The sequence below is a fragment of the Colius striatus genome, chromosome 8 (assembly GCF_028858725.1).
Source record: "Colius striatus isolate bColStr4 chromosome 8, bColStr4.1.hap1, whole genome shotgun sequence".
Lineage (NCBI taxonomy): Eukaryota > Metazoa > Chordata > Aves > Coliiformes > Coliidae > Colius > Colius striatus.
The window spans coordinates 4,138,382-4,163,002 of record NC_084766.1 but is presented as its reverse complement, the minus strand read 5'-3'; the positions used below and the strand labels follow the sequence as shown (position 1 = coordinate 4,163,002).

The 24,621-nt window shown below is 37.2% G+C and overlaps 1 protein-coding gene across 4 annotated transcripts in view; it reads left to right on the top strand.

Moving 5' to 3' along the window:
- Positions 1-24,621, top strand: part of KCNMA1 (potassium calcium-activated channel subfamily M alpha 1) — a 445,131-nt gene that overhangs the window by 190,593 nt on the left and 229,917 nt on the right. For all 4 annotated transcript variants that reach the window (XM_062000705.1, XM_062000701.1, XM_062000703.1 and 1 more), the window contains exon 3: positions 8,048-8,109. In XM_062000705.1, the coding sequence (XP_061856689.1) occupies positions 8,048-8,109 (62 nt within the window). The remainder of the gene's footprint in view (positions 1-8,047; positions 8,110-24,621) is intronic.

Genomic DNA, 24,621 nt, shown 5'->3' with positions numbered 1-24,621 from the left:
GCAAAATCTCTGAAGGTACAGAGGTCTGTATTGAGAAGTCATGTTGTTGATGGCTACTTCTCTTTAGAAGCCTATGAAACAGCTATGAATTTTCCTAGGCTTATAGTAGAACTTGACCAATGAATACAAGACTTCATTCCTTTGCAGTATCAGCAGCTGTTTTACTCTGTGTTTGTTCTGGAAATAGAAATATGACAATTCTGGAAATCATATGATAAAAGATATAAGAAAACCCCCACCACATTAGGTGATGTTAAATGGAAGATGAGAGGTGTAATGTTGAGTATCGTAGCAGAAAAGTGGTTTTGCAGTTAATAAGCTGCATTTAACAGTGATTCTTTTCCTTTCTGAAGGCTGTGGATTGTCTTCATACTGCTTTAAAGTACATTCCTTGACAAGAATTCATATGCTTTTGTGTAAGCTGGATGATTTGACAGTTTCTTCTTCAGTCTTTTTCTTGAATGAAATTTCACTAGGGTTCACTGAAGGCAAGAGCTTTCCATTTTGTCAGAGAGTACTTCCACAGCTGCATCACCCTTTGCTGTGAGTTCCTGTGATTAAGAACCTAAACAAGTGAAAAGGGAGATGTTTCTTTCTGTGTTTGTGGAGTTCTGCTATTTGAAAATTTAGGAGTAATAATAGCAAATCTAAGTAAATTAATTCACCCAACTCCTTCAATCATAACACCTTAGCAAGAAATCACCCCTTTTAATTAGTCCTCCAATTCCTTTTTCAGCATTTATTGCCGTGACTGCCTGTCATGTACCTTGCACGTCAGACTCTACTGTTCCAAACCACTGAGGAATGTAAAGATTACTTTTGTCTGCCACACAGCCTGGCATTAATTGGAATCTCCATAGATATCTTTCTGATTTTAACATTTAAAAGACACAGCATTTTCTTTACTCTCTTCTGTTATTCTTTTCTGGCATTTTTACCACCTTTCTTTTGTTTCCATCTTGGTTTCTTCCGTGACAGTTTCTTGGATGTTCTCTTGTGTTGTTACTCAGTTAACAAATTGCTGATGGGAACTGGTGAGGAGTACAGTATATTGAGCAGTGAAATTAGTTTGCTTGGGGTTTGGTTTTGTTTTGTTTTAAACAAATAGCAGTTAAGAAATAGAAAATTGCTTAATTTTAAAAGGCAGCATTTGTCAGTACTATTTTTTTACAGTTAATTTTTGATTCTGTATTCTGGTATTTCAGATAAAAGGGTGGGTTAACTGTTGGCAAATGATTACTTCTTATTGGTATAGACCTTATTTGATTTCCTCTTTGTTTCAGGTGATTAATTTCCCTGATGTTGAACCATCATAGTTAATTTTCTAAGTTGCTGATAAAAGATTCTAAATACAATTTTGGGACAATGTCTTGTCTCCTTCATTATGCCAGGAATTAGTGCTTTTTGTACTTTTCAAGATGTTCTGTGCACAGGTGGAGATTTTTTTTGTATAGGGACAGTACCAGAAAGTGCAAGAGTCTTTGCTTGCTTCATCTCACCTTCTTTATCCAGAGATGGGATAAGGTTTTATTAAAACACAGAGTTCCATCTGAAGTTATTTGGTTCAAGTTCTTCATCTGGATATAAAAAGACTTTAGTCTCAACTGGAACATAGGAACATAGAAGCAGAAATGAATTATCGTATGTGTTGCATTTCAAGGTGTGGCACAGGGAGCAGAGGCTTTCCCCAGGTGTAGCACTGTGGAAGGGACTGCAAATAACCAACTGTCATTAGGAGTGCTACAATCATGCTCTCTTGCATGTGGTAGGGAAATCGTGCTTTAGAGCTGGTTTCTTTTGCCCTTGTGCAGTTTTGCATTGGAATTAGTTTGCTTTCCAGTTAGCACAGTTCGATTGTTTGACAGGTCAGCCTCTGACTTCTCTAAAATGACATCCCAGTAGGCTCACTGATGGCCCTGATCTACAGTCAGACTATAAGGAACTTGAAAATGAGAACACTGACAGCTGTAAGAACAGTTTGTAGGTAACTGTTCCCAACATAACTATGTTGCTCAGTGTGACAGTAAAGCCAGTTGTGGATCCACTAGAAATCAGCGTTACGCTTTTACCAAAACACAAAAAGAGAATGTTATTGTTGTTGACCTTAATGGGAGGTGATTTGGATGACTACTTGATAATCAGGAGGAAGGATCTTTTAGGTTGAAGAGGAAAAAAAAGCACATACACACATATATATATATACATATAATGCTCTGCATTGAGCTCTAGAAAATGGCACGTCGCGATACAAACTACTGATATTTTTCCGACTAGAGAAATTAAATACTGAATGGGAAAAGTTGCATGCAGTTTAATTGGTCTTATTGCCAGGCACTCTCCCAACAAACCTAATTAACTTCAAGCTATGGAGCACTATTAACAGATGGGGCTTTCTGTCTTGTATTTTTTCACTAATTAGAAAGTCTCAGTTGTTTCAAAGTTACGGATTGAACAGAAATTTTCATTTTGTTGTCAATATGTCGGTGGAAAGTTAAGGGAAAAAAATCACCCTGGATAAAGAAAGAAAAATGAAGCTGAAATACTAACATACATTAGAAACAGATACAGAACAGGACGTAGCAAATATCTTTCCATTGCAAAACTTCTTGCCCAGAGGAGATTGGGAATATATGTGGAAAACAAAAAGGCATTAAGATACTAATTGTCTTCGGTTTACTTCTTGCTTTGATTTTTCATATGCCTGAGTCTGATGTCTACTGTAATGATTCCTGAATTGGGGTCCCACAGCATCCCTTTAGTAAGAAAGACTCTTTTTAATTCAAGCAGTCTGCTAAAATAAGAGGTGGTCTGTTAAAATGTATGTAAGAAAGTTGAATCTTTAATTGGAGAGAGAATAAAATGCAACTGATGGCAGACAGTCTGAATTTTCTAATTCTGTTTTGTGTGGTTTTATTCAAAGATGTGGTGTTCTACTCTCAGTCACCTGTTACCTTAATTACTTACTACATTTATGAATAGTTAGGTGAGCTCAGTGATTTGCACCTTTACCATGCATCAGCTTGGAGGTGATCAGTTTCTTCTAGGAATGGATGTTAAAGCCTAGCTGATGTTCAAAGTGTGGAAAAAAGTAGTAGAAATGTAGGTTTCTTTATTGTGTTCTGTACCCTGCCCCACCTGCCTCTTCTGTATGCAAAATGCCAGGATCAGTAAGTCACTGAGACAGATTCACTGGCTAGCAGACTACCCATCAGACACATCCCTTAGGATTCATAGCTGTTACATGCATCCTGTCATCAACAGCAGGTGCTGACTAGAATCTGAACCGTGCCTGCACTTGCATGAGAACCAGTCCATACATCACTGCTACTTTTTCCATGTTCTGTCAAGCATGGCTGCTCTACAGAGAGCATATTAACTACAACACTTTGTTTGCTGTATTTGCAATACAAGGTAAATGACAGAAAATTCCCCAGTTTCTTAGAATCCCCGTCTGAACTTGTCATTTATTATTTATTGCTGGTAGGAACAAGATGGAATCTTATTTTGTCTTTTCATCATTTTATCACTAGCTCACTTTTTCCTCCTAGTCACCTGCTTTAGCCCTCATTTACTTGCATTTCCTGGTCTGCTCAGGTAAGGAGGCTCATGACTGACTAGTTTAAAGAGAAACTGGCAGTGATTGCAGTTGTTCTGGAAGATAAGGGAGCGTTTCATCAATGAGAAATATGATCTTGCAAACCTGAATGAGGTAGCAGGACCTTCTAAGAGCCCCTGGGAATTCAGGACTGCATAGAGTAGGTGGTGGATATTTTGTACTTTTGCCTTCTTCGTTTTAGTTATTTATACATTGGCCTGGCAGGGACCAGGTAAAGAAGCAGAGGCAGAAAGACTGGAGACAAGGCAATGTGTTTAAGCCCAGAGAAAAGTCAGTGTATAGCTCCATCCACTGCATAATACTAGATTCTGCTGATGGATTTTAGAGATCCTCACTCTTGGGTATCAGAATATAGTGGCAATCAAGTGTCTAAACAGAAATGTACTATTGATAGCTATAAAAAAGATATTGAACATTTTATTTGTCTTGCAAAATCACAAAGTTCTGAGGACCATTTTGTTGGATGAACTAATAGGAATGGTATAATTGAATGTCATGCAGTTGCTTTAGTGCACTGTGATGTGTCCAAAGGTAACATTAAGAAAAACATTTGAATGAAGTGCTATGAAAAAAAAGAAAAGTGGAGAACAGTGATTTTTAGAGCAAAAATCTATGTTGTGTTATAGTAAATAGCACTTAGTTGATTTGTATTTATAGTAACCTAAGATATATTAATTGCTCAACTGTTTATATCAGCTGCAGTGCATCATTTCTTACCACTTATGGTTTTGCCTACATGGAATGTTTTCTGAGTTTTGTTGTTTGCATATAGGGTGTCAGTTAATGAGACATCAACTTAAGTACTTTTTGGACTATGCTGTCGTCTCGGTTTTCTCAAGTCTTACTTTTGTTAAATGGCAATAATTACACAGATGCTGGTGCATATCCTAGAGTCTGCAAATTAATGCTGAGATTGCCAAACAAAGAATAAGTAACCCTACTTCTGAAATGTAACTTGCAGCTAGCGTGTCCTTAGAAATGCAGGTTTTCATTCCTAACAAATCCAGAAAAGTAAATCTTGTTTGTCTATAAACCAAATACAATTAATTTCCATTTTTATGGTTAAAGTGAGGGTTTTTTTTAAGCATGCAAATTTTCTTTCAAATTATGTTGAAAGCTCAGACTATTGTCATCTTACTAAAGCAAACTTTAGTGGATTCTTGAGAATGTAGCATTGTGGTCATAAGAACTAATTTTTATTCTCCTGAACTGAGATGTAAAAGGTAATAGAGCTTTATTTTAAAACATCTTCTTAAAAAGCCAAGTAGCTAATTAACAGAATTTACTGTGTATATGTAGAAATTAAAATTAAGTGAAGTTCTAAAAATATTAATTACGAGCAACTTTATCATTAATACTGTAATTGGTACATAATTAGTATTCTAAGCAGTACCACAGGCTTAGGGTTGAAAAAGTCAACCTTAGAGTAGTAAGAGTTTCAGATAGATGTTTCTGAAGAACAATACCCAACACATTGTCACAAGCTAAACAAAATAAGGATCCTCTGGTATTCTTTAAGTATTAGAGGCTACAAGATTCCTTTTTACCGTGTACTACTTCTTTTAATACTTAGTGTTGAGAAGGGAATAACAATAGACAACTATTCCTTTTATATTGCCTGTTTTACCTCTTGAGTTTTATGCTATTTTATATTAATGATTTGGATCATTCAATATTGCATAAACAAAAAATTGTCTTTGAAGGTACAATGAGTTCTATTTCATCTTCTACAGAGTGTTGAGACATTAGAGGGTCAGGAGGTGTTACAAGGGCAGGTGCAGAGTCCTGCATCTGGGGAGGAACAACCCCATCACCAGGACAGGTTGGAGGTGACCTGCTGGAGAGCAGTTCCAGAAGAGGGACTTGGAGTTTGTGGTGGGCAGCATGAGTCAGCAATGTGCCCCCGTGGGCAAGAAAGCCAACAGCATTCTGATGGGGACATCGAGAGAAATATGGGCAGCAGGTTGACAGAGGTTGTGCTCCCCCTCTAGTCTGCCCTGGTGAGGCCTCATCTGGAGTCCTGTGTCCACTTCTGGGCTCTCCAACTCAAGAAAGATGGAGCTGCTGGAGAGTGTCCTGTGGAGGGCTGCAAAGATGATGAGGGGACTGGAACATCCTTTTTAAAAGGAAAGAGACCTGGGGCTGTTTAGCCTGGAGAAGGCTGAGGGGAATCACTTCTTGTAGATGCCTAAAGGATGGATGTCAAGAGGACAGAGTGAGTCTTTTTGTCTGTAGCACTTAGTGACAGGATGAGGAGTAACAGGCACAAGCTGAAACATGGGAAGTTCTGCTTGAATGTCAGGAGAAACTCCTTTGGTGTTGAGATGAGGGAGCTGTGGCCCAGGCTCCTTCTTGGCTGATTTCCAAACCCACCTGGACACATTCCTGTGCCCCCTGAGCGAGGGGACCCTGCTTTAGCAGGGGATTGGGCTGGATGATCTCCAGAGGTCCCTTCCAACCCCCACCATTCTGTGACTCTGTAACTCCTGCCTCAGAAAGACATTCATTGTGCCCTTTTGTTGAACTCGTTGACTATTTTTTTTGTTTGTCTTTGTTTTGTTTTTTGGTATTTTTTTTCTTGTCTTTTTTCTTCTTTTTTTAGGAAAGATTCAAGGACATGCAGCAACTATTCCATTTCCCCCCTTCTTTCCTTTAATCAGATTGGTGTTTATTTTTAACTTGATACTAAGTGCTTAGTCAGTGTAGCTGCTAGCGTATGACTTCACATTTCTCAATCTTAAACAAGCAGTAAGTTATTATAAATGAAAAGATTCTTTACTTCCAGACAGAGAGAAGTTATAATAGATGTGTAGCAATTGCAGTGTTATGCCAAATGCATTGGAATAATAAACAGAGTCAGCAAGCTTCTTCCCATGGCCTGGTTAACAAAAAAGGCAATAATTTGTATACATTTATGCTTTTTCTCCCCCTCCTTAGATTCTAATTGCTGTGAGTTTGGGGCATCTCTGTCTATGATTATATATCTTCTCAAGTATAGTAAGTTTCCCAAAGTAGGTGTTTTCTCCTATGACAATTTAGCAAAGACTCTTAATCTCCACCTGAATTCAGTAATTGTCTCCCTGAGGCTGAATAGCCAGGTTGTATTCAGCTATTTTTGTGATTGTGTGTGGCTGGGAACGCTAAAAGTGGTGGGACAGGGTGTGCACAATCAATTTGATTTGTAGTAACTTAATTCAGAGCAAAACATGCCTTGGAATCACTGTTAATCATAATTTGAGGTATATTGCCTTGGGATATATTGCCAGGTGACAAGCCACAATTTCTGTCCACTACATTATTTATGATGTGGTGACTCTTTCCAGTTGATGTGAATTTAATACCTTATTTCACTTTGCAACACCCACACACATCTGATCAATAATGTAGTTTAATGAAAGAAGGTTCAAACTCCAAGTATTAACATTATATTAGATTTTGGGAGTAAAAATGTTATTTGAAGAATTTCGAGTTTCTGCCTTTGAGATTGATTGACAGGTCTCACTGATATGAGTGATAATGCATTACATAAGACAACAGGTACCTGTACTCGGGCAAAATGCCATTTCTCAGACATTCACAAAGCACAAAGTGATGGTCAGCAATAGCTACAAGGAGTGAAAACTGATTTTAAACTTTCAATTGAATAGATTGTTTATGCATGTTATAGTGATTGCATATTATTAAGAAATTAATGAGTTTCCTTTGTTGGAAAGTATGTGCATGTTTGTTTTTTGGCCTTGTAGACCTCCAGGGTTTGGTTGTATAATTATATCTAGATTCAGATGCTGCCATTGCAACGAGTAATAGCTGAGAGTTGATACTTCTATATTGTTGTTCTAGTAAGTCTACTTAGAATTATCAAATTGCATATCCCTTGTAGTGCCTCCACTATGACTGTGTCAGGCTCTTTCTTACTATGGCAGCTTCAGGAAAAAAAAAAGGACTGAAGCCTGTACTGGACAGATTTAAAGGGAGGCAAATGGTAAAACTACAGAGTGCCCCTGGGTACGTGTTTGTTGTATCAGGACATGCTGCATCAAGCTATTGTTTTAACCTGTTTGAAAATTACCTATTGTCTTAATGGTCAAGAATGTAAATACATGCCTTTAAAAAACCTTACACCTTATCTCGTGGATTTCACAACAGTGCATAGAAATGGAAGTTCAGTCTAATCTGTCATTGGTTTACCTTCCACTAAGCAGAAATGACAGGCCTGATAAAGCTACAGTGTGTCTTTCAATACAAGAAAGCTTTCTGTGATCACATGTAGTGTTTGAAATTCAAGTAGGAGTAGCTTTCAGAGGAAAATGACAGCTCAAATGAATTAAAAAAATCATTTATGATGTATCTTCATTGTCTTTTTGGTGTGTAAAAGCATAAATGTTTCACTTCAACACTGTTAAATAACGACTCTTTTCTTTTCTTTTGTAGGTTGTCTTAGTCTTCGCTCTTAGTATTGGTGCTCTTGTAATATACTTCATAGATTCATCAAAGTGAGTATTCTAGTACACTTTCCTTTTCCTCCTTTCCTGCAGCAATTACATATATTTAAATTACTCCATTCATCTACTTCCAATCAGTGCTTGGTCTCATTGCCTGAGTGCGAAGAACTCTGTAATAGTTCATGGTCTACCGAAGTAATTCAAGAATAGGAAAAAGATCTTATATAAATTAGATTGAACACAATCACATTTGTTCTGTAGAATGGAGAGAAAAATTACTTTTGTGTGCTGAGATTGTACATTCTGTTGCAAAATTACAGTTTTTATGTTCAATGGGAGTAGGTAGAATCTTTCAAATTCGAAACTAGGATAGGAAATACAAGGGAAGTATATTGGCCAGAAAAAATTGCAGCTGGCAGGAGAAAAATAGTCTGTTAAGGGTCTGATAGGAACACTTCTGAAAAACTTTGAACAGATGGGACAGTATGAGCATTATATCTTGCATATCTGGTCAGATTTTCAGCCCCTGGGTTTGATGGATTTCTCCCAAGATGAGATGAGCCTTGTCTTGGCTCAGTAAAAATCTGCAAAGCATCTCGATAGATTTTAGATGTGCACCAACTTTATCATATAGTGGTGTAGTTTTGGTCAGGCAATAGAGTTTTTTGAGATATGTGATGACGAATGTAACTGGGAATATCCACTCTTTGATGTCATTCCTACTCCACTCCTGTCATATCAAGCTGGGCATTGTCAGTGTAACAGGCAAACTGGTAGTCTAAGCACTACTAGCGCTAAGAAAGCACTAAAAAGAGACTTGATAGAACATTATTGTGTTGAATCCAGTTATTTGGGGAGGATGGTATTCGAAGTACTAGTAATATTTTAAAGCTCTAGGACTATACATTTACTACTTTTCTCCAAACTAGTTTTAGACTTGCCTTTACTGCAATGGTTAGGATACCATGCTGGAGTCACTTCACATAAGCCAGCCAGCCTGTAGTGGTAGTGACTGTATTCTAATACAATCCTTATGTGACTGGGAAAGTCAAGTATTTCACTGTTGACATCTGTATGTACTGATATTCAGGTATGTGGTAACACAGCAAAAGGCATTCTTGAACTCATGGATGTCAGCTCTGTATTGTGTGTTTCAAGCCATACTTTTGTAGCCTACATGTGTCAAGCATGACACAAATAACTAAGGTAGAGGTTTTCTTTGTGGAAAGGAGCAAATCAGTGGGAAAACTCAAGTTGTAACTTAAGCATCTTTGAAGTGAGCACAATAATTTATTTCTTCTTAACATTGCAGTGAGTGTTTTCATTAACTGTAGCAGCTTTTTTTCTACAGTGTGCCACCACCAAAGCACATAAGGTGGTGCTTTTCCATAGGTGGTCTAAAAAAACTTTAAGGAGTTCAATGGCAAAGCTTCTAGGTGCCCAAAATATCCAGGTCAAAAATGTCATATAGAATAAAACCACTTTCTACTTATGTTTCAATTTCACACCATCAAAATAACAGCTATTTGTTGGAGCTATTTGTCATTTGTGAAACTAATGGATTATGTAATGATTTTTAGGCACTGCATTCTAGAAGCCTTTGATTGTTTTCCTCAAGGACAGCAAAACTGACAGCATGGGAGATTTCTCTGGGGTGCTTAAGCTTTCTGTGGGCCAACTAATCCATATACTGCTATGAGCTTATTGGCTGCTCTGTCAATGGGGATAGAGAAGATTTTTAACTGTAGGTTTCTCTGGGTTTTCAGCCAACATTCAACTCTCAGATGCAGTTTAAATTCAGCAACCTCAAGTTAATATACTTGACTTGCACAATTTTGCTTTGTTTTTTCCTCTTTCCTCCTTTGCTACCCTAATGCTTCCCACACAGATGTCTGTGTTTTATTGTAGGGATTTCTTTTTGTAGATACTCATTAGTAGTTCAGTTTAATTCAGGTTAGAAACTCTACAAATAGATCCCTGAAGTGAAAAACCCTGCTTTATTCTGTATTAGCATCTGACTTGACATCCATGCAGAATCAAATGTAGTGGTGTATCAGTCTGTTTAAGATTCCCAAGTGTATGATTAGTAGAAATAATTCCTTTTAGAATTTGGCCAAACAGAAAATAATGAAAGTAGGGTGAGAGGAAGGCTTGTGATAACCTCAACAGAACAACTGAAGTGGAGACTATGGCCTGGCCAGGAGCAGTGGAGACAGAATCTCGTGCTCACACTATATGGTGACATGTACCATTGTGTGCTTTCCCTTGGCAATGCATTCTATAGCTGTTGTGTTCTGCCTCTGCCATGGATACTTAGCTGTCCAGTGATTTTACACACAGAGTGACAAAATTCATGTCTTCAACCCAAAGCTGAAGAGTGTTAATATAAGAGTTTGACTAAAACACAATGCCAGCAATCTCTTCCTCCAAGATCTGTTCATCTGTCTGTAGATGTGCAGATTCAGTGGGAGTTATGTCTATGAAGGAATCCTATGTGACATGACATATGTAAGGGGCATCAAGAAAGATGGGAATAACAGCACCACTTTCTTAGTGAGGGAAGGGGAAAGAGTAGAAAGACCACTGAGTTTTGTCAGGCAAGGATGTGTGTCATGATTAATTTTAGTGGAAGATGCTGAGGAAGTCAATAAGGTTCATACTGAAGATAAACCCCATTGCTCCTTCTGCTGCGTTCATGGTATGGGGAAGGTGATTGGAGCAGTATGAATGGTGTCACACCTGTGAGCATTTCTGTGCTGCCCAGTTCATCCCTCTTCCAAACTAGTACCACATGAAGTGTATGTCCATTGCAAGGCTATTCAGAGAGATCTGAGGTTAGAAGAAAGTGCAGCTTCATCAACATGTTATCCTCCTGGTCAGTTAGTCCTACATCTCAGCAGAGCCAATTAAGCAGCTTTGTGTTGCTGTACAGTATGACTGCACCAATTTTGGTTCTGGCACAAACTTAGGGATACACTGTACTCCATTACAAAACATATGCACAGTTGTGATCCAGTACATCTGCTTTAATCTGCATTGACTTTTCTTATTAAGAAGCAGTAATTAACTTGCCTTTTGAGAGAGGTTCTAGACCAAATCACAACAAACAATCATTTTTAGTGGAAAGAGGAAGGTTATTCAATTTGAAATCTGTGGTGATCATTCCAGTACACTTCATTAAAATTATCCTGTTGTTTATTCAACACTTGTATTTTTCACAAGCCACCAGTTTGAACTATTGTCACCTGGTATCACAAGATGACTATAGAACATTTGTCTTCTAAGTGAATATTTATTCTTTCAGTCATGCATGGTAGCAACTAATGGAAGATTTCAGTCCCTAAACTGTGAGTTTATTTAGCAGAGAGATTCCTATCTTGATATCCCTGTCAATTAAATCCAGTCGTATCCTGGTAGGAAATGTTTCACTTAGGTCTAGACTTTTTCCTTCCTTTATTTGTAGAATCTCATTCATAAAATCCTGTTTTCTTGGACAACTGTATTTTTCAGTACTGGAAACAGCAGTTCAATGTGCAACGTTTGCCAAAGAGATTTGATAAACCTCACCTGCACAAGGATTTTAATAGTTATGTAACAAATAAGCAAATAATTATGGTTTTAGTTTTAAAGATTCATTCACTTCAATGCCTGCCTTCCAATTTTAGTTTGAATAAAAGCAGAACATTCAAAGAAGTAACCATAAGCAGTTACTTGGAAGTGTTTTGATACTTCAGAACAGAATAGCATTATATATGCTAATGCTAGTTCTTTCTCAATTTCTGTTCCCTTTAAAATTTTTCATAGTTTATTTTTTCAAGGTAAGGAAATAATGGAATTTTCCTTCATTCTTAAGGAAAGTCTAACTCTTTAGATGTTTCTCCAGAACCTACTCAATGTGCTGCAGCAGAATAGAGAGCTTGGTGGCTGCCAACACTTGCTTGTTTTTCATGCATTTTTATAAGTAGTTTTCACAACCTTTTTCCTTCCTCTGTCCACCTGTTTAATTTTTTGCATGTAAAAGGTGATTTAATGAATACATATAGAAGTCCTTCCATCAGCATTAAAGGTGAATTTCCATTTGTCATCCTGATCTCTGTATATCACACTAAGTGACATGAATGGAGTGGACAAAAATGTTTGCTTGCTGTGATCATCTTCAGTCATGGTCAGTAAAAGCACTGGCAGAGAACTCGATTTCCCACTAAACTGTTAAAAAAGGGCTACTGTTTTGTATTTCTTGTTTGTTTGTTATGTGAATAATGTTTTCTGGTTAAATACTCTGGTTTTGTTTTCTTTTCTGGGGTGCAATAGGATGTAACATGCAACCAGAGACATAAGCTGTGCTCTTCAGGCACAGCAGTTGAATTCTTTTGCCAAAGAGCTCACTTCCTAATGACCAGCTATTACAGTCCCATCTCTTGAAGTTTACCTCATTTACTGGAGTCCCTTCACTAAAAACTGATGTGATGGAGCCCATGAATAGCAAGGTGAAAACACAAAAGCTCTCACAACTTGCTCTGTATATTCTACTGACGTGTGGTCTCCAGATTGGTTTTTTGGAGTTGTTTCTGTTCTCAGCAGCACCAGTGTCATTATTCCTAAATAGCTAATTTTTTTCCAATACTGTGTCATATATAGTACTTGTTTAGAATTGTACATAAAAGTGCCATCTGGTAATGACTGTAAAACAGCTGGATCTAAGAATAACAGTGACACTGTGATCAGGGAGATTTATACAAATATACACACAGACATGCTGAACCCTGAGCTTATCCTCAACTATTGCTTTCAGTGTTGGTAACACAGAGATGCTTTAGTTACTGCTGAGTGGTGCTTGTACAAAGAGAAGGCCTTTTCTTCTCTCCAGCCCACCCCACCAGTGAGTTGCTTGGGAGTGCACAAGAAACTGGAAGGGGACAAAGCCAGGACTCCAGCTGACCAAAAGGTTATTCCATACTGTCCTGGGTTTGGCAGGGATAGGGTTAACTTTCCCCAGGTGCCACAAATTATTGTCAGCTGGGTTTCAACCATGCTCAGGATATAAAGTTGGGGGAAGAAGAAGGAAAGTAGGGATGTTTGGAGTAATGGTATTTGTCTTCCCAAGTCCTTGTTACGTGTGATGGAGTTCTGCTTTCCTGGGATGGCTGAACTCTGACTTGCCCACGACAAGTGGGGAATGAATTCCTTGTTTTTGCTTTGCTTGCACAAGTGGGTTTGGCTTCACCTGTGAAACTGTTCTTAACTCATGAGTTTTCTCACTTTTACCTTTCCAATTCTCTTCCCCATCCTCCTGGAGGAGCAGCAAGCAAGTGGCTGGCTGGTGCTTAGTTGCTGATTGGGATTAAATCATGAGAGTATCTTTGAATATCTGAGATCGTATAAAATCTCATTTATCTAGATCTGATATCCAGGGAACTTGAATGTTGCTCAAATGGAAAACTATCAGCTTTGACTTAAGTGTAGTATAAGGATTTTGTTTCTTTGTATCTATTCTAGACTTTCCTTAAAGCTTGCCAAGTTTCTAAAGCTATCAGAGAATACTCTACGAGTCCTCCTCATCTCCATAAAACTTGCATCAGTGCTATGGAAGGACAGAACACAAAGATATAACCACCACAAAGTAAGGTTTGATTGGCAATGATCATGCTCTGCTTTGTGGGAGAGTTGAGAGCTTGGCCCATTTGGGACTGCACATAAATTGTGAATGAATCCCTGAAGAGTATGGGATAATGCAACTTAAAACAGTTTTAATTGATTGAATTAATTAGCTCTACAGCTCTGTTCTAGGATATAGTTTATTGAGGTAGCATCCTCTGTCGATGAATCACAAAGTTAGTTTCAAACATAAATAACTTTATATGGAAAAAACATCTTTAGTTTTAAGCCACTTTGTCCTGTCTGCAGCTGAACATGCTGCCTAGTGCATTATTATTCATTCCATTGTTCAGCTTTTATTAAATATGTATATAAAAAGTATCCACTCTTACTTAATGACACATTGTGTTCTTATGTTCTATATATGGATGACTTGAGAAAAGATTGTCATTCCCTCCTGGAATACAGTTTTCTTGAGCTTCACCTGTCTCCTGTGTTACCTTTCAGTTCCCTTTTTTTGGCCTTGTCTTTATTGTTTGGAGTGAAGCAAGTCCTTGTTACTACTTGCTTAGTAGCAATACTAGCTGGAAACACAGATGTCAGAGATGTGATACTAGAAATTGCAAACCAAAACAACGCAGAATGAAAAGTCTGGTTTCTTCTCTTGAAGGAATCATTGTATGGCAATAGATTAGGAAGGATATATTGAAAGTAAAGATTCACTTGCAGGAATTTCCTGCAGGAGAAAAGTACCATTAGTAGTTTCACTGGCAAAACATATTTTTTTCCTAAGTGGCACTTTATTTCAGTTCCTTAGGAATACTATTATTCTATGGGAAAGTTTGAGTGTAAGTTGTGATTGTGTCCCATGATTGGCTTTGCTGCTTGTTTGCTACTGCTGCCATTTTGTCTTGTGAAAGACATTTGATTTTGTGCAGCACAACGATGAACTTCTGTCAGTAGTATAATGCTATTCTGATATAAAGATTATACTATTTTAGTATAATGATATAAAGATTCTACTTTTTAAATAAACAGGCTTATTTGTATAAATGTTTTACAGTTACATTTACTGCCCAAGTGGATTCACCTCTTTCTCATTTGTTTACCTGTGTTATCACTTTGATCTGAGACATGAAGTTTACCCGAGTAGTTCAGTAATCTTTGTATACACCAAAAATCAGATACCAATCTCTCATTTTCACTAAGGTCAGTCAGCTTTTCCACATCACCTGGGCTAATCTGCACAATATTTTGATGTCTCTTTCTCAATGTCATGGCCCTTAGAGGAAAAAACAGTTGAAATTGTTTGTAAATCAAACAGTTCAATGCAGCTGCATCTGGGTTTCAAGAGAATCCCAGTTGTCAGATGGGTAGAAAGAGTAAGATGTGTCTAAGATCTTCAGAAAAACAGTTCTTAAAGATCAAAACAGTGTTTTTTCTCTGATTTTGTTATTTCACAAAACATTCTAATAACATTTATTATAAGCTTCAGGTTATAGGGTTTTTTTTTTTAGGTGTGGTGAGTAGTTTTTTTCTTTCACATTTATACATGTTGCAGTTTTGAAGGAATGCTGTTTTCTGCTTCAGTAATTAGTTCTGGAGCTATGTTGTATCACTTTGGTGAGGATATTCCTGGCAATTCAGGCTCCTATGCTCTTAAGTATTGCATTTATCAGTGTTCAGTGTGTGTACAAATTCTACATAGCATTTCAGTCTTCATATTTGAGGAAATAAGTAAGTAGAGCTTAAATAACATGAAGCTTTGTGTCAAGCCTTCCTGCTTGTTGCGGCATTTACTCATGCAAAAATATTTTAATGATGTTTATAAAGCTCTTCTTTGTCTCATTACAGTCATCAAACCCTGCTAAGTTGCCACTGGAGCATTCCTTCACACTTTAAATACACAGTAGAGTTTAAATATATAGACTTTTTTTTTTCATGATGCATGAATAGAGATGAAGAAGTTGACTTGAAATTCTGGGATCTGGTTCAAAGAAATGTTCTTAGATGATATTTACCGTTGCTCAAATTGCTAAAATTACAATGGCCTGTATCATGGCAAGTAGATTAGAACAGTATTATTCCCTCCATGATGAGAATTCTTGGGGAATAATAAAATCTCGTACAGACTGCCCAAATCCCCCATGGTACCCTACAGCCAGTCTCCTGGTCAGTTCTGAGGTTCTTGTTTACTGTCATCTTGTTAATGCTGCAGCAATTTCTGGCTCATCCAATGCTGAAATAAATCCAGTTGGATTTGTTCTTTCCACTTCTTTACAAAGAGAGGGGAAAGGAAAGAGTTAATTCCTAAACCCAACTTTTAGTTTGATGAACTCAATAGTTAAACAGAGGGATAGGTGTCATTTTCCTATGTGAAGAAAACAGGTAAAATATGTAACTGAATTTCTATTAAGTCATTACTTAATAGAAAATTTTTACCATTGCAAAAGAAATACAACCAGCTGTTTCTTCTGATGATTCTCAGCAAATGACAAAATGTTTATAAAGACTCTTGTTAGCACCCTTTAAACTGATACAGCATTGAATAAGATTTTCAGTCATAAAGTGTAAGAACCAATTTTATCTTTATTGTGTTTGTAATAGATAATTGAGCGTGCACCATTGTTGGTTTAATTGAAAAGCAATTTGCAGAAGAAAGGCTTATTTGTGGCAATGAACATTAAATTTTCTTTGTTGCTCTGTGGAGTTTCATGGGAAAATGTCCATAGCTGAGATTCATTGCTTTCACAAATGCATGCATCGGTTGAAGCCAGGTGGATGTGCAATGCAATGCATGACCTCTGCAGGGAATTGAATACCACAAAGATGTGAAGGCCTTTGTTAGGTACAGATGGTGGTAATTATGAGTAAAATCCAGCAACAACAGTGATCTGATTATTTTAAGGCAAAAAAGCAAAAGAAGCAAGCCACAATGGGAGTGGGGAGTGATGACCAGATAATTATTCTCCATGTGTTTGTATGTGCTTGGCCGTCTAGGACAAAGGATTTAGATGAGACTGTATGTTTTCTAGGCTTGTTGGTAGACATCTCTCTCCTGAGACATTCATTATAAGTGTTAGCATCTTTGAATTATTAAACAAGTTGGTTATAGTGAGGTATACCTGTAAAAATGCTGTCCATCTCTTAGCTCATTTGTTTTCTGACATGCTCAGAGAGCTTGAGTCGAATTGTATGCAGATAAAAATCTGCAAAACACTACCTGAATAACTCTTCCCATCTACTTAGGAGTTGAGGAAGGTTGTAAAACACCTTCATAAAACTTGGTAATATTCTTCAGATGGATTATAATAATAATTAAATTATTCTGTACGTGTTTATAATAGTGATGAAACAACATTGGATTACAATGCTTTTCAGTAGTTGTACAGAACAATATGGAGATAGCCTGTGTTCTCCAGACAAAACAATGCAATGGTGTTTCTGTTAATCAATGCCAGTAGATTGTGTTTGCTCAATGGTCAAGATTAATTGTTGCAAATGAATTTAATTTAGATATATTGTGAATGACTTTCAGATAAAATGGGGGAAAGAAAATAAGTTTGTCTCTATAATAATGAGCAAATCAAGCTCTGGGGAAATTTCTGATTACTGTTTTTTACTCCTTGGTATGATAGAGAAATTCTTACTAATATGAAACACAACCTTAGTGATACGTAACCTTATGATAAATTGCTATGGGATACATTCTTTTCTGAAGTATTAGGCCTTGTAAAACATTTCAGTAAGGTTTAAAATTTCTGGAAACCATCTAATAATTAAAAATTAATAAATTAAATGTGGAATAAATCCCATCTGGTTTGTATATGCAGTTCTGGAAACAAGCTACTATCATCTTCCATTTGGTTTGCTTTCAGGATTTTACTACCTAGGTTATATTTCAATAGGTTTCAGCTGTTTTGAAGCAGAATCTCTGGATTGTTGAGATTGGAAGGAACCTCAAGAGATTAAAATCCAATGCTCCTGCTTTCTGCAGGTTTACCTGGAGCAAGTTGCTTAGAAATGTGTCCAATAGAGTTTAGAATAGGTCCAAGGACAGAGATCCCACAGTCCCTCTGAGCAACATGTTGAGGTGTTTGATCACCCTCATAGTCATGGGGGATTTTTTCTTATGTGGAATTGGAATTCCATGCATTTCAGCCAATGTCTCTCCTCTTGTCCTATCACTTGGTATCACTGAGAAGTGTTTGGCTCCGTTTCTTTGACTTCTAAAAGAGGGTCTATGAGATATTTAGAGACATTGATCAGATCCTACTGAGCCTCTCCTTTTCCAGACAACGAAATCCCAGCTTTCTCATATGACAGTGCTCCAGTCCCTTAATTATCTTTTTCTGGTCTCACTCCTGTATGTCTGTCTCCATGCTGGAGTCATATTTCCTGATGCAGCTCAGGATGCTGCTGACCTTCTTTTTACTACAAGGGCACATTGCTGGCTTATAGTCAGCTTGCACACCAGAACCCTCAGGTCCTTCTATGCAAAGCTGCTTTCTAGCTGCAGGCAGTTGCATGCGAAGGAACCACTGAAGTTCCAGTTTGTATCATTTTGTTATTCCATAAATAAGCCATTAATTTAAAAAGAACCAAACTTTATACATGCAGTGATATTTAGTGACTTCATTTGTATTAAAAATATGTAAATATCAGTCACTTGAATTAATAGTGTTTATACTGAACATAGCAGGCTTAAGAGTTTGATCTTCAAGAAGCTATGTCCTTATTTTATGTGTGCCAATGCTTATTCAGTTTAAATTTTCAGCATTTCTTAGAACACTAGTTGAACAAATGAGACTACCATAGTAGAAGAATCAAATCCCCCTATTTTTAAGTGCTAAATGGAATTTTTCAAGCATTTAGCTATTAGTTTTCCCTTCTACAGTTTACTGAGTAGCCAGAAATCTGGTTTTGGTGCGGTCAAAAACTGTATCACTGACATGCATGCAGGAGAACACATGTTGTTTACTCTCATTTATCTCTTTTAAGGATGAATGAAGGAAATTCTGAATTAGCTGTTGCTTAATTTGAATAGCCTGCTAGCTATATTTACATAACAGGGGTTTTTCTAGGGAGCAGGGTTTTACAGTAAAACCTGACTCAATATGTGGAGAGGAAAGGAAAAATGTCACAGCAATGAAATTTCTAGATTAACACCAGTAGGATATCTTAAACCATGAAAAGGCCTCAAAGTATGTTTCCTTTTCCACACCACTGTATCAGAAATATGTAGACAAACTAATGAAAGTCTGGAGAAAAGCAGGAATGATGAAAAGTTTAGGAAACTTGAACACATAAGGTAAAGGAATGAGGAGCAGTTGTTGGAGAAGGATTTGTTGTCTGGAAAAGGAAGAAAAACTCCTCTACCTTGTGATGTAGGGAGGGCAGACATGGCACCATTCCACTATGTAAATGGAAGACCAAAGTTCATCTCTCTGGGGTTTGGAAATTCTGTCGAATTTGTGTAATTCACAACCTTGCAGATTTAGTTTGAGTCTTAAGGACAGGTCGATAGATGTGTCAGTGGTGAAATACAGTAAAAGATAACCTAGAGTTGTGGAATTTCCTGCCTAGGGAGCTTTGAAGAAAACAAAATACTTGGTATCTCATTTGTACGTGTACTTGGGGATACTCTGGTTAATAGAAAGTTGGACTATCTGGTTATTATGTTTTCTGTAATGTAAAGATGACTATGTGGCCTGGGAGACTGAAAGTAAACCAAGACTGCTTTGTTGCTATGAGGATCTAAGCTTGCAGAGCAACAAGGGTACCACTGACTGGTATTCAACACTCCTAACGTGCTAAACTGCATCTTCTTTTCCCAGTGAATTGTTTCTGTGTTTGTGTGCTGAGAAATCAAAAGGCAACAGGTTAAATATCAGAGTGAAAAAGGACTGCAAATTGACAGGTGCTTCTAGTTGATTCCTGGCAGTGTTCCTCGCTTTCTAGCTCTGTTTTGATAAGACTGACCCTGTCTGCTCTGAATTCCATTACTTTTTGTAGGACAGGGTTTCAAAGTTTGATTTTTGCAGGAGTAAGGAGAAGCCCTTCACCTGAAGGTTCAGTGAAGATGTCAGATGTAATGAGATGTCTATAAATCCATACTTCTAAAATACATTTTAAGTTCTGTAGTTTATCCTCTGCTGCCCTGCTTGCGTAAATCTTGGGTTAGCTTTGATACCACACTCAATTCATATCTCTGCATGAACTCATAGGTCTGTGAGGTCAGTGAAACCAGAGTGGTAAAAGTATCACAAAACACTGGAATCTATGTCCTTTATCAATTTCTATCCAAGTCTATTCATTTGTTTTCTGATTCAAGGCAATGACTGATGCTACTGCTAGTATTTTCCTTGTCTTCCATAGTTAGTGATATAAAATGTTCCTCCCTTGAACACTCAAAATTAATCTCAAGAGTGTGCTTCAGGGATTAATCATACGGTGTTTCCATGGGTGAAAAAACTACTGCAATAGATCTTCTCAACTGCTCACTCCTGTGGCTTGCTCTTCTTTACTAGTAAAGTTATGTTTATTTTGAAAAGTATATTGAATGTTTGTGTTACAGCACTGTATGCTTTGCTGCATCTGAAGAGCAAACTGTTGCTAGCTGGCTTCAGTTAAAATTTACTAGTCTTGGTTGTCTCTCTGAATAATATTCTACTGTCTATAAATAAAATAGTAAGTATACTGATATCATAGAATGGTAGGGTTGGAAGGGATCTCCAGAGATCATCTAATCCAAATGCGTTTCTCCCACAGCTGCACCTCTGACTGAATGCAGAATTCAGTTGTGGATAATAGTGTGGTGAGCCTCTACATGCTCCTTCAGCTTCCTCATATATTTGATTTTAGGCTAACAAAATCAAGGGTAGTCTTCAGTCTCATTTTTCTTCAGCCATCTCACCTTCTTCCCAAGCAGTGCACTGGCATCTCTGATATCTAAGGACTAAAGCCACATCCTTCCTCTAGTTCCTTTGCCACAGATACCAGCATTAAAGAATGATGCTGGGCTGGGAAAACCACCGAGGTTTTCAGCACCAGATGAGAGAATCGTTTAAATAGCATAGAATCATAGAATGGTAAGTTGATCCTGTTAGATGTGTATACAATAGTTAATACTTTCCTGAAATTCTGCAACTGTAAAACCTTGCTGGTGCTTTTTTTTTTTCAGTAAAACACAACAAAGAGGAGTATCATTTTACTTAGGTGCACATTCTTTTCATAACAACTTGGACCTGAACTTAAGAAATGCAGGTAAAGAGACTTAAACTAGCATTTAATTGCAACTTAGATTCCAGTAGCTTTCACTGGGCACAGGTTGTCAGAAAACCTGTCCTGCATTTGTTTTATACTGCCTTCTGTATGCAATAATCTGCAGGTCAGTTTCTGTAATGAAACTGTGTCCATCACATTTATGACATGTTCAGCTTTTCTTCTTTGTTTCCCAAACTCGTACCATGCTGCTTAATGTGTTTGCAGTGTTGCTGTGAGAGCATATTGTTAAATTGTCTTTTAAAAATTGCAGTAGTATAGAATTGATATACAGGTCAGAACCTTCTTTAGATTTCATCCTCTTCCTCTCTTCAAATGGCTCTGAATCTTTGCATTTTTTGTTTCATCCTAAAGCATCTGACAGGGCATCTGCAAGTGTTTCGTTCTGTGCTTTCTTTCCCTGTAGACAGATTAGTTGTGTGTGCTGAATTAACAGCATCCTTCCTTACCACTGGACAAAGTTACAAAGCTAGCTAATATAAAAGAGGAGATAACTCAGGTGAGGTTTTATAAACACCAGCTACCATATAGCTGCCATCAAAGGAAGGCTTGCAGAGAAGATTGCATTGCAAGATTCAGAATGGAGTTGAACGTGCAATCAAGTGTCTTACCCTTTGCTTTTCAAGCTACAGATACAAATAAAGATGTGACCTCTTTTTCCTCTTTTTTTTGTCCTCCTTTTTCTCCTGACAGCTTGACAAATTGTAGCTTTTGGGACACCCCAGTAGTTGATGAGTCATTTCTGCTTAAAAATAGAATTCCTTGCGGCAAGGACACCCATTCTACTTTTGATGCATGTGTCGTTTCTGACAGTCACAGGGCCAACTATGCCATGTTCATTAAGCAGCTAGGGAGAAAAAGAAAAGACAAAAAGCTATCTCTTCAGTAAACAGCGGAGCTGAAATCCAGCAACACTGAAATAAAGGAAAGGAAATCCCTTAAATGTGAATGTGAATACCTGTATGCTTCCCCTCTCCCCCAAACTTTGCTGACATTTCAAGCCTTTTCCAGATAGCTGATGCAAGTTAATGAACTTCACTATTCCACCCTTTTTTCCCCTTGTTTTCAAACCCTCTGAGATCTGACAGAACACTGGCTTCACAAAGGGAATTATAACATCTGATTACTGTGTACAGAATAAAAGCTGTAATAGAGCATTACAATATTGTTATCCTCTTATTGTGAGGGGCTTGAAATATGCACAGGAAGAGTGCTGCAAGAGAACACTGATAACTGATCAGCTGCATTCAACATCAGGTAGATGTGAGAATACCCTATCACAAGCCTGGATAAGATAGTATAAAATACAAATATGATTAATATTAAAAATGGCAATTTGTTGCATCCTAGTAGATCTTATTTAACACTCATAAAGTTTTTATTACTCTTATCAGACCAAGTGCAATTAGAGGGAGTAGGAAAGACTCTGTTTGGCAAAATTGTTAGCTTGTGGCCTATTTATTCACCTGGTACTGATTAGAATTTCTTGATGTCTAAAAATGAGGGCCAGCCACTTTTGTGAACAATTTGATGGCACATAAAACCAAATCAATGCAGTGATTTTTTTTTTCCCTGGAGATTTGTGAACTTCTTTTTTTCCTCACAGAATCTGCACCTTGATAAGCATTAGAAATAGTAGTTTCTGTGCAAGCTGGTTTCTTCACAACATCCATAAAATAGTCAATTCTTAGAAAATTGCAGAAGTTTGCTAGAGACAGTGTGATGCCTGTAAGATTCATTAGACAATGTAAGTCGTGTGGACTGATGCTAGTAGCCTGAAACGATGCTGCATCAGCCTTAGGTGTTATTCCTGTTACCCTTTTGAATTTTTCTTGAAACAAAGGAATTTTCTATTCCCATGTAATATATAAATTTTTAGTAATTATACTCCATCTCCACTGAAGAGTAACATTGTTCAACAAAGATGGCTCAGTTCTGTTCCTGTGAGGAAACTGAATTATAAGAATGAAATTATATTGATTTATGAAAGGTGTTTTGTTACTATTTATGTTTTGAATAAACACTATCAAGCAGTATTCATTCTGAGTAAAAGTCCACTTAATGTAACTGAACTCAGCTAACTAGTTTTGCTTTTCTCAGTTGCATTGGTCAAAACTCTTAGGTGATTTGGATTTGGAAGAATCTTTATTCTTCAGTGCAGAAGTCATCAGCTGGCATACCACTGCTTACAGAAAATCCATTCTTCACTGCTCATAGTCTTTCTGAATAATACTAATGCTTGAAAAAAGTCTTGTAAAACTCTTTAACTTATTTTTTCTCACCTTAGAAATTAGTGTTCAGGTAGATGTTACCATCACAAGATTCCAGTGAGAAATGATTGAGATCCATAAATGTGTGTAAGAGTAAGAATAAATAACTAAGAATTGCTTATTCTGAGTATCAGTCAGATTATCAGTTACTCTATATAAAGCCCTATAACACTTTTACAGTAGTACAGCTTTACTGTAGATCTTGCAAACCTTTTGTGTAAAATTAAGAGAGTAGAATAGAAGTTGAGCTGGGGGGGGGATAGTGCAGGGAGTGAGAGCAACTTCAGGGTTATCTTGGCTTGCTTTAATTAAAATTCATTTGAAACATGGTACCAGGGAAATTCTTTGGACTGTAAACTCTTAACTGGAGGCAATACCAGTTGAAATGGATTTTATTGTTTACTGATTCCAAGGATGAGAACTAAAGAACTAAAGCTAAGAATTAATTTCCTCCTGACCACTATTGATGACTGTTTGTCTGTCATAAAATTCTAGTGAATTTCACCTTTTTCATTTCATGCTTCAATGCATACGAAGAGAAGTGTGATAGGTTAAGGATTTTTTAAAGAGTTGGAGGTTTTATAATTCCTGTGGCTGTAGACTGGGAAAAAGGCTAAATGAGATTGTGAAATACTGCTGGTTTTAGAATTTAAGCCAAAGGGCCTATTCTGATCTTTTTGTCACATTTCTCAATATAACAATTCTCCGAGCATTTTGTTTTAAACAACTGTCTTCTCCTCAGAAAGATATTCAGACTTCATTTTAAAGATATGATGTGATGTGCTAAAAATCCATTTACATGGAGAGCTAATTGCAGTGGTTAACTGACTTTACTTCCTCTTGCACTTGCCTCCTTTTTTCTTCTAGTGATCATTCCACTGTAATATTTTGTAGAGCTATCCCTGAGCATGTGCAAATCACATTTTAATCCCCTTTTCCTTTTATATTAACTGAATTTACTAAACTCATTTTCAGTTTCTTAAAATAGCACAAGATTTGAGACTGAATCACTGTAGCACAATTTTTTCTTAGCCCTAAAGACTTTTTTTTCCTTTAGTTCACATCGTGGAAGCTGATTACTATTTGAACTGAAGTCCAGGATTCAATTTCTTTCAAACTGGTGAAACCTGTCTTCAGCAATAGCTATGTGCATACTCACACATTACATGTGTAGCTTAGTGTGTGCATGTATTGAGATCCTGTTTCTGAAGATATGCTTGAATTGATCTGGATGCTCTGTGCAAAGCAATCAACACTGTAGCTGCTTATCTGTTCTCCTTATGTTCTATATATCATAACTCCTGTGATGTACACAAAATCAAGAAAAGTGAACAAAGACTATAATTGATAGAGTAAAAAAATAGTGTTTGTATTTTTTCTGGACAGTTTCACTGCAGTAGCATTAGTTTGTGGC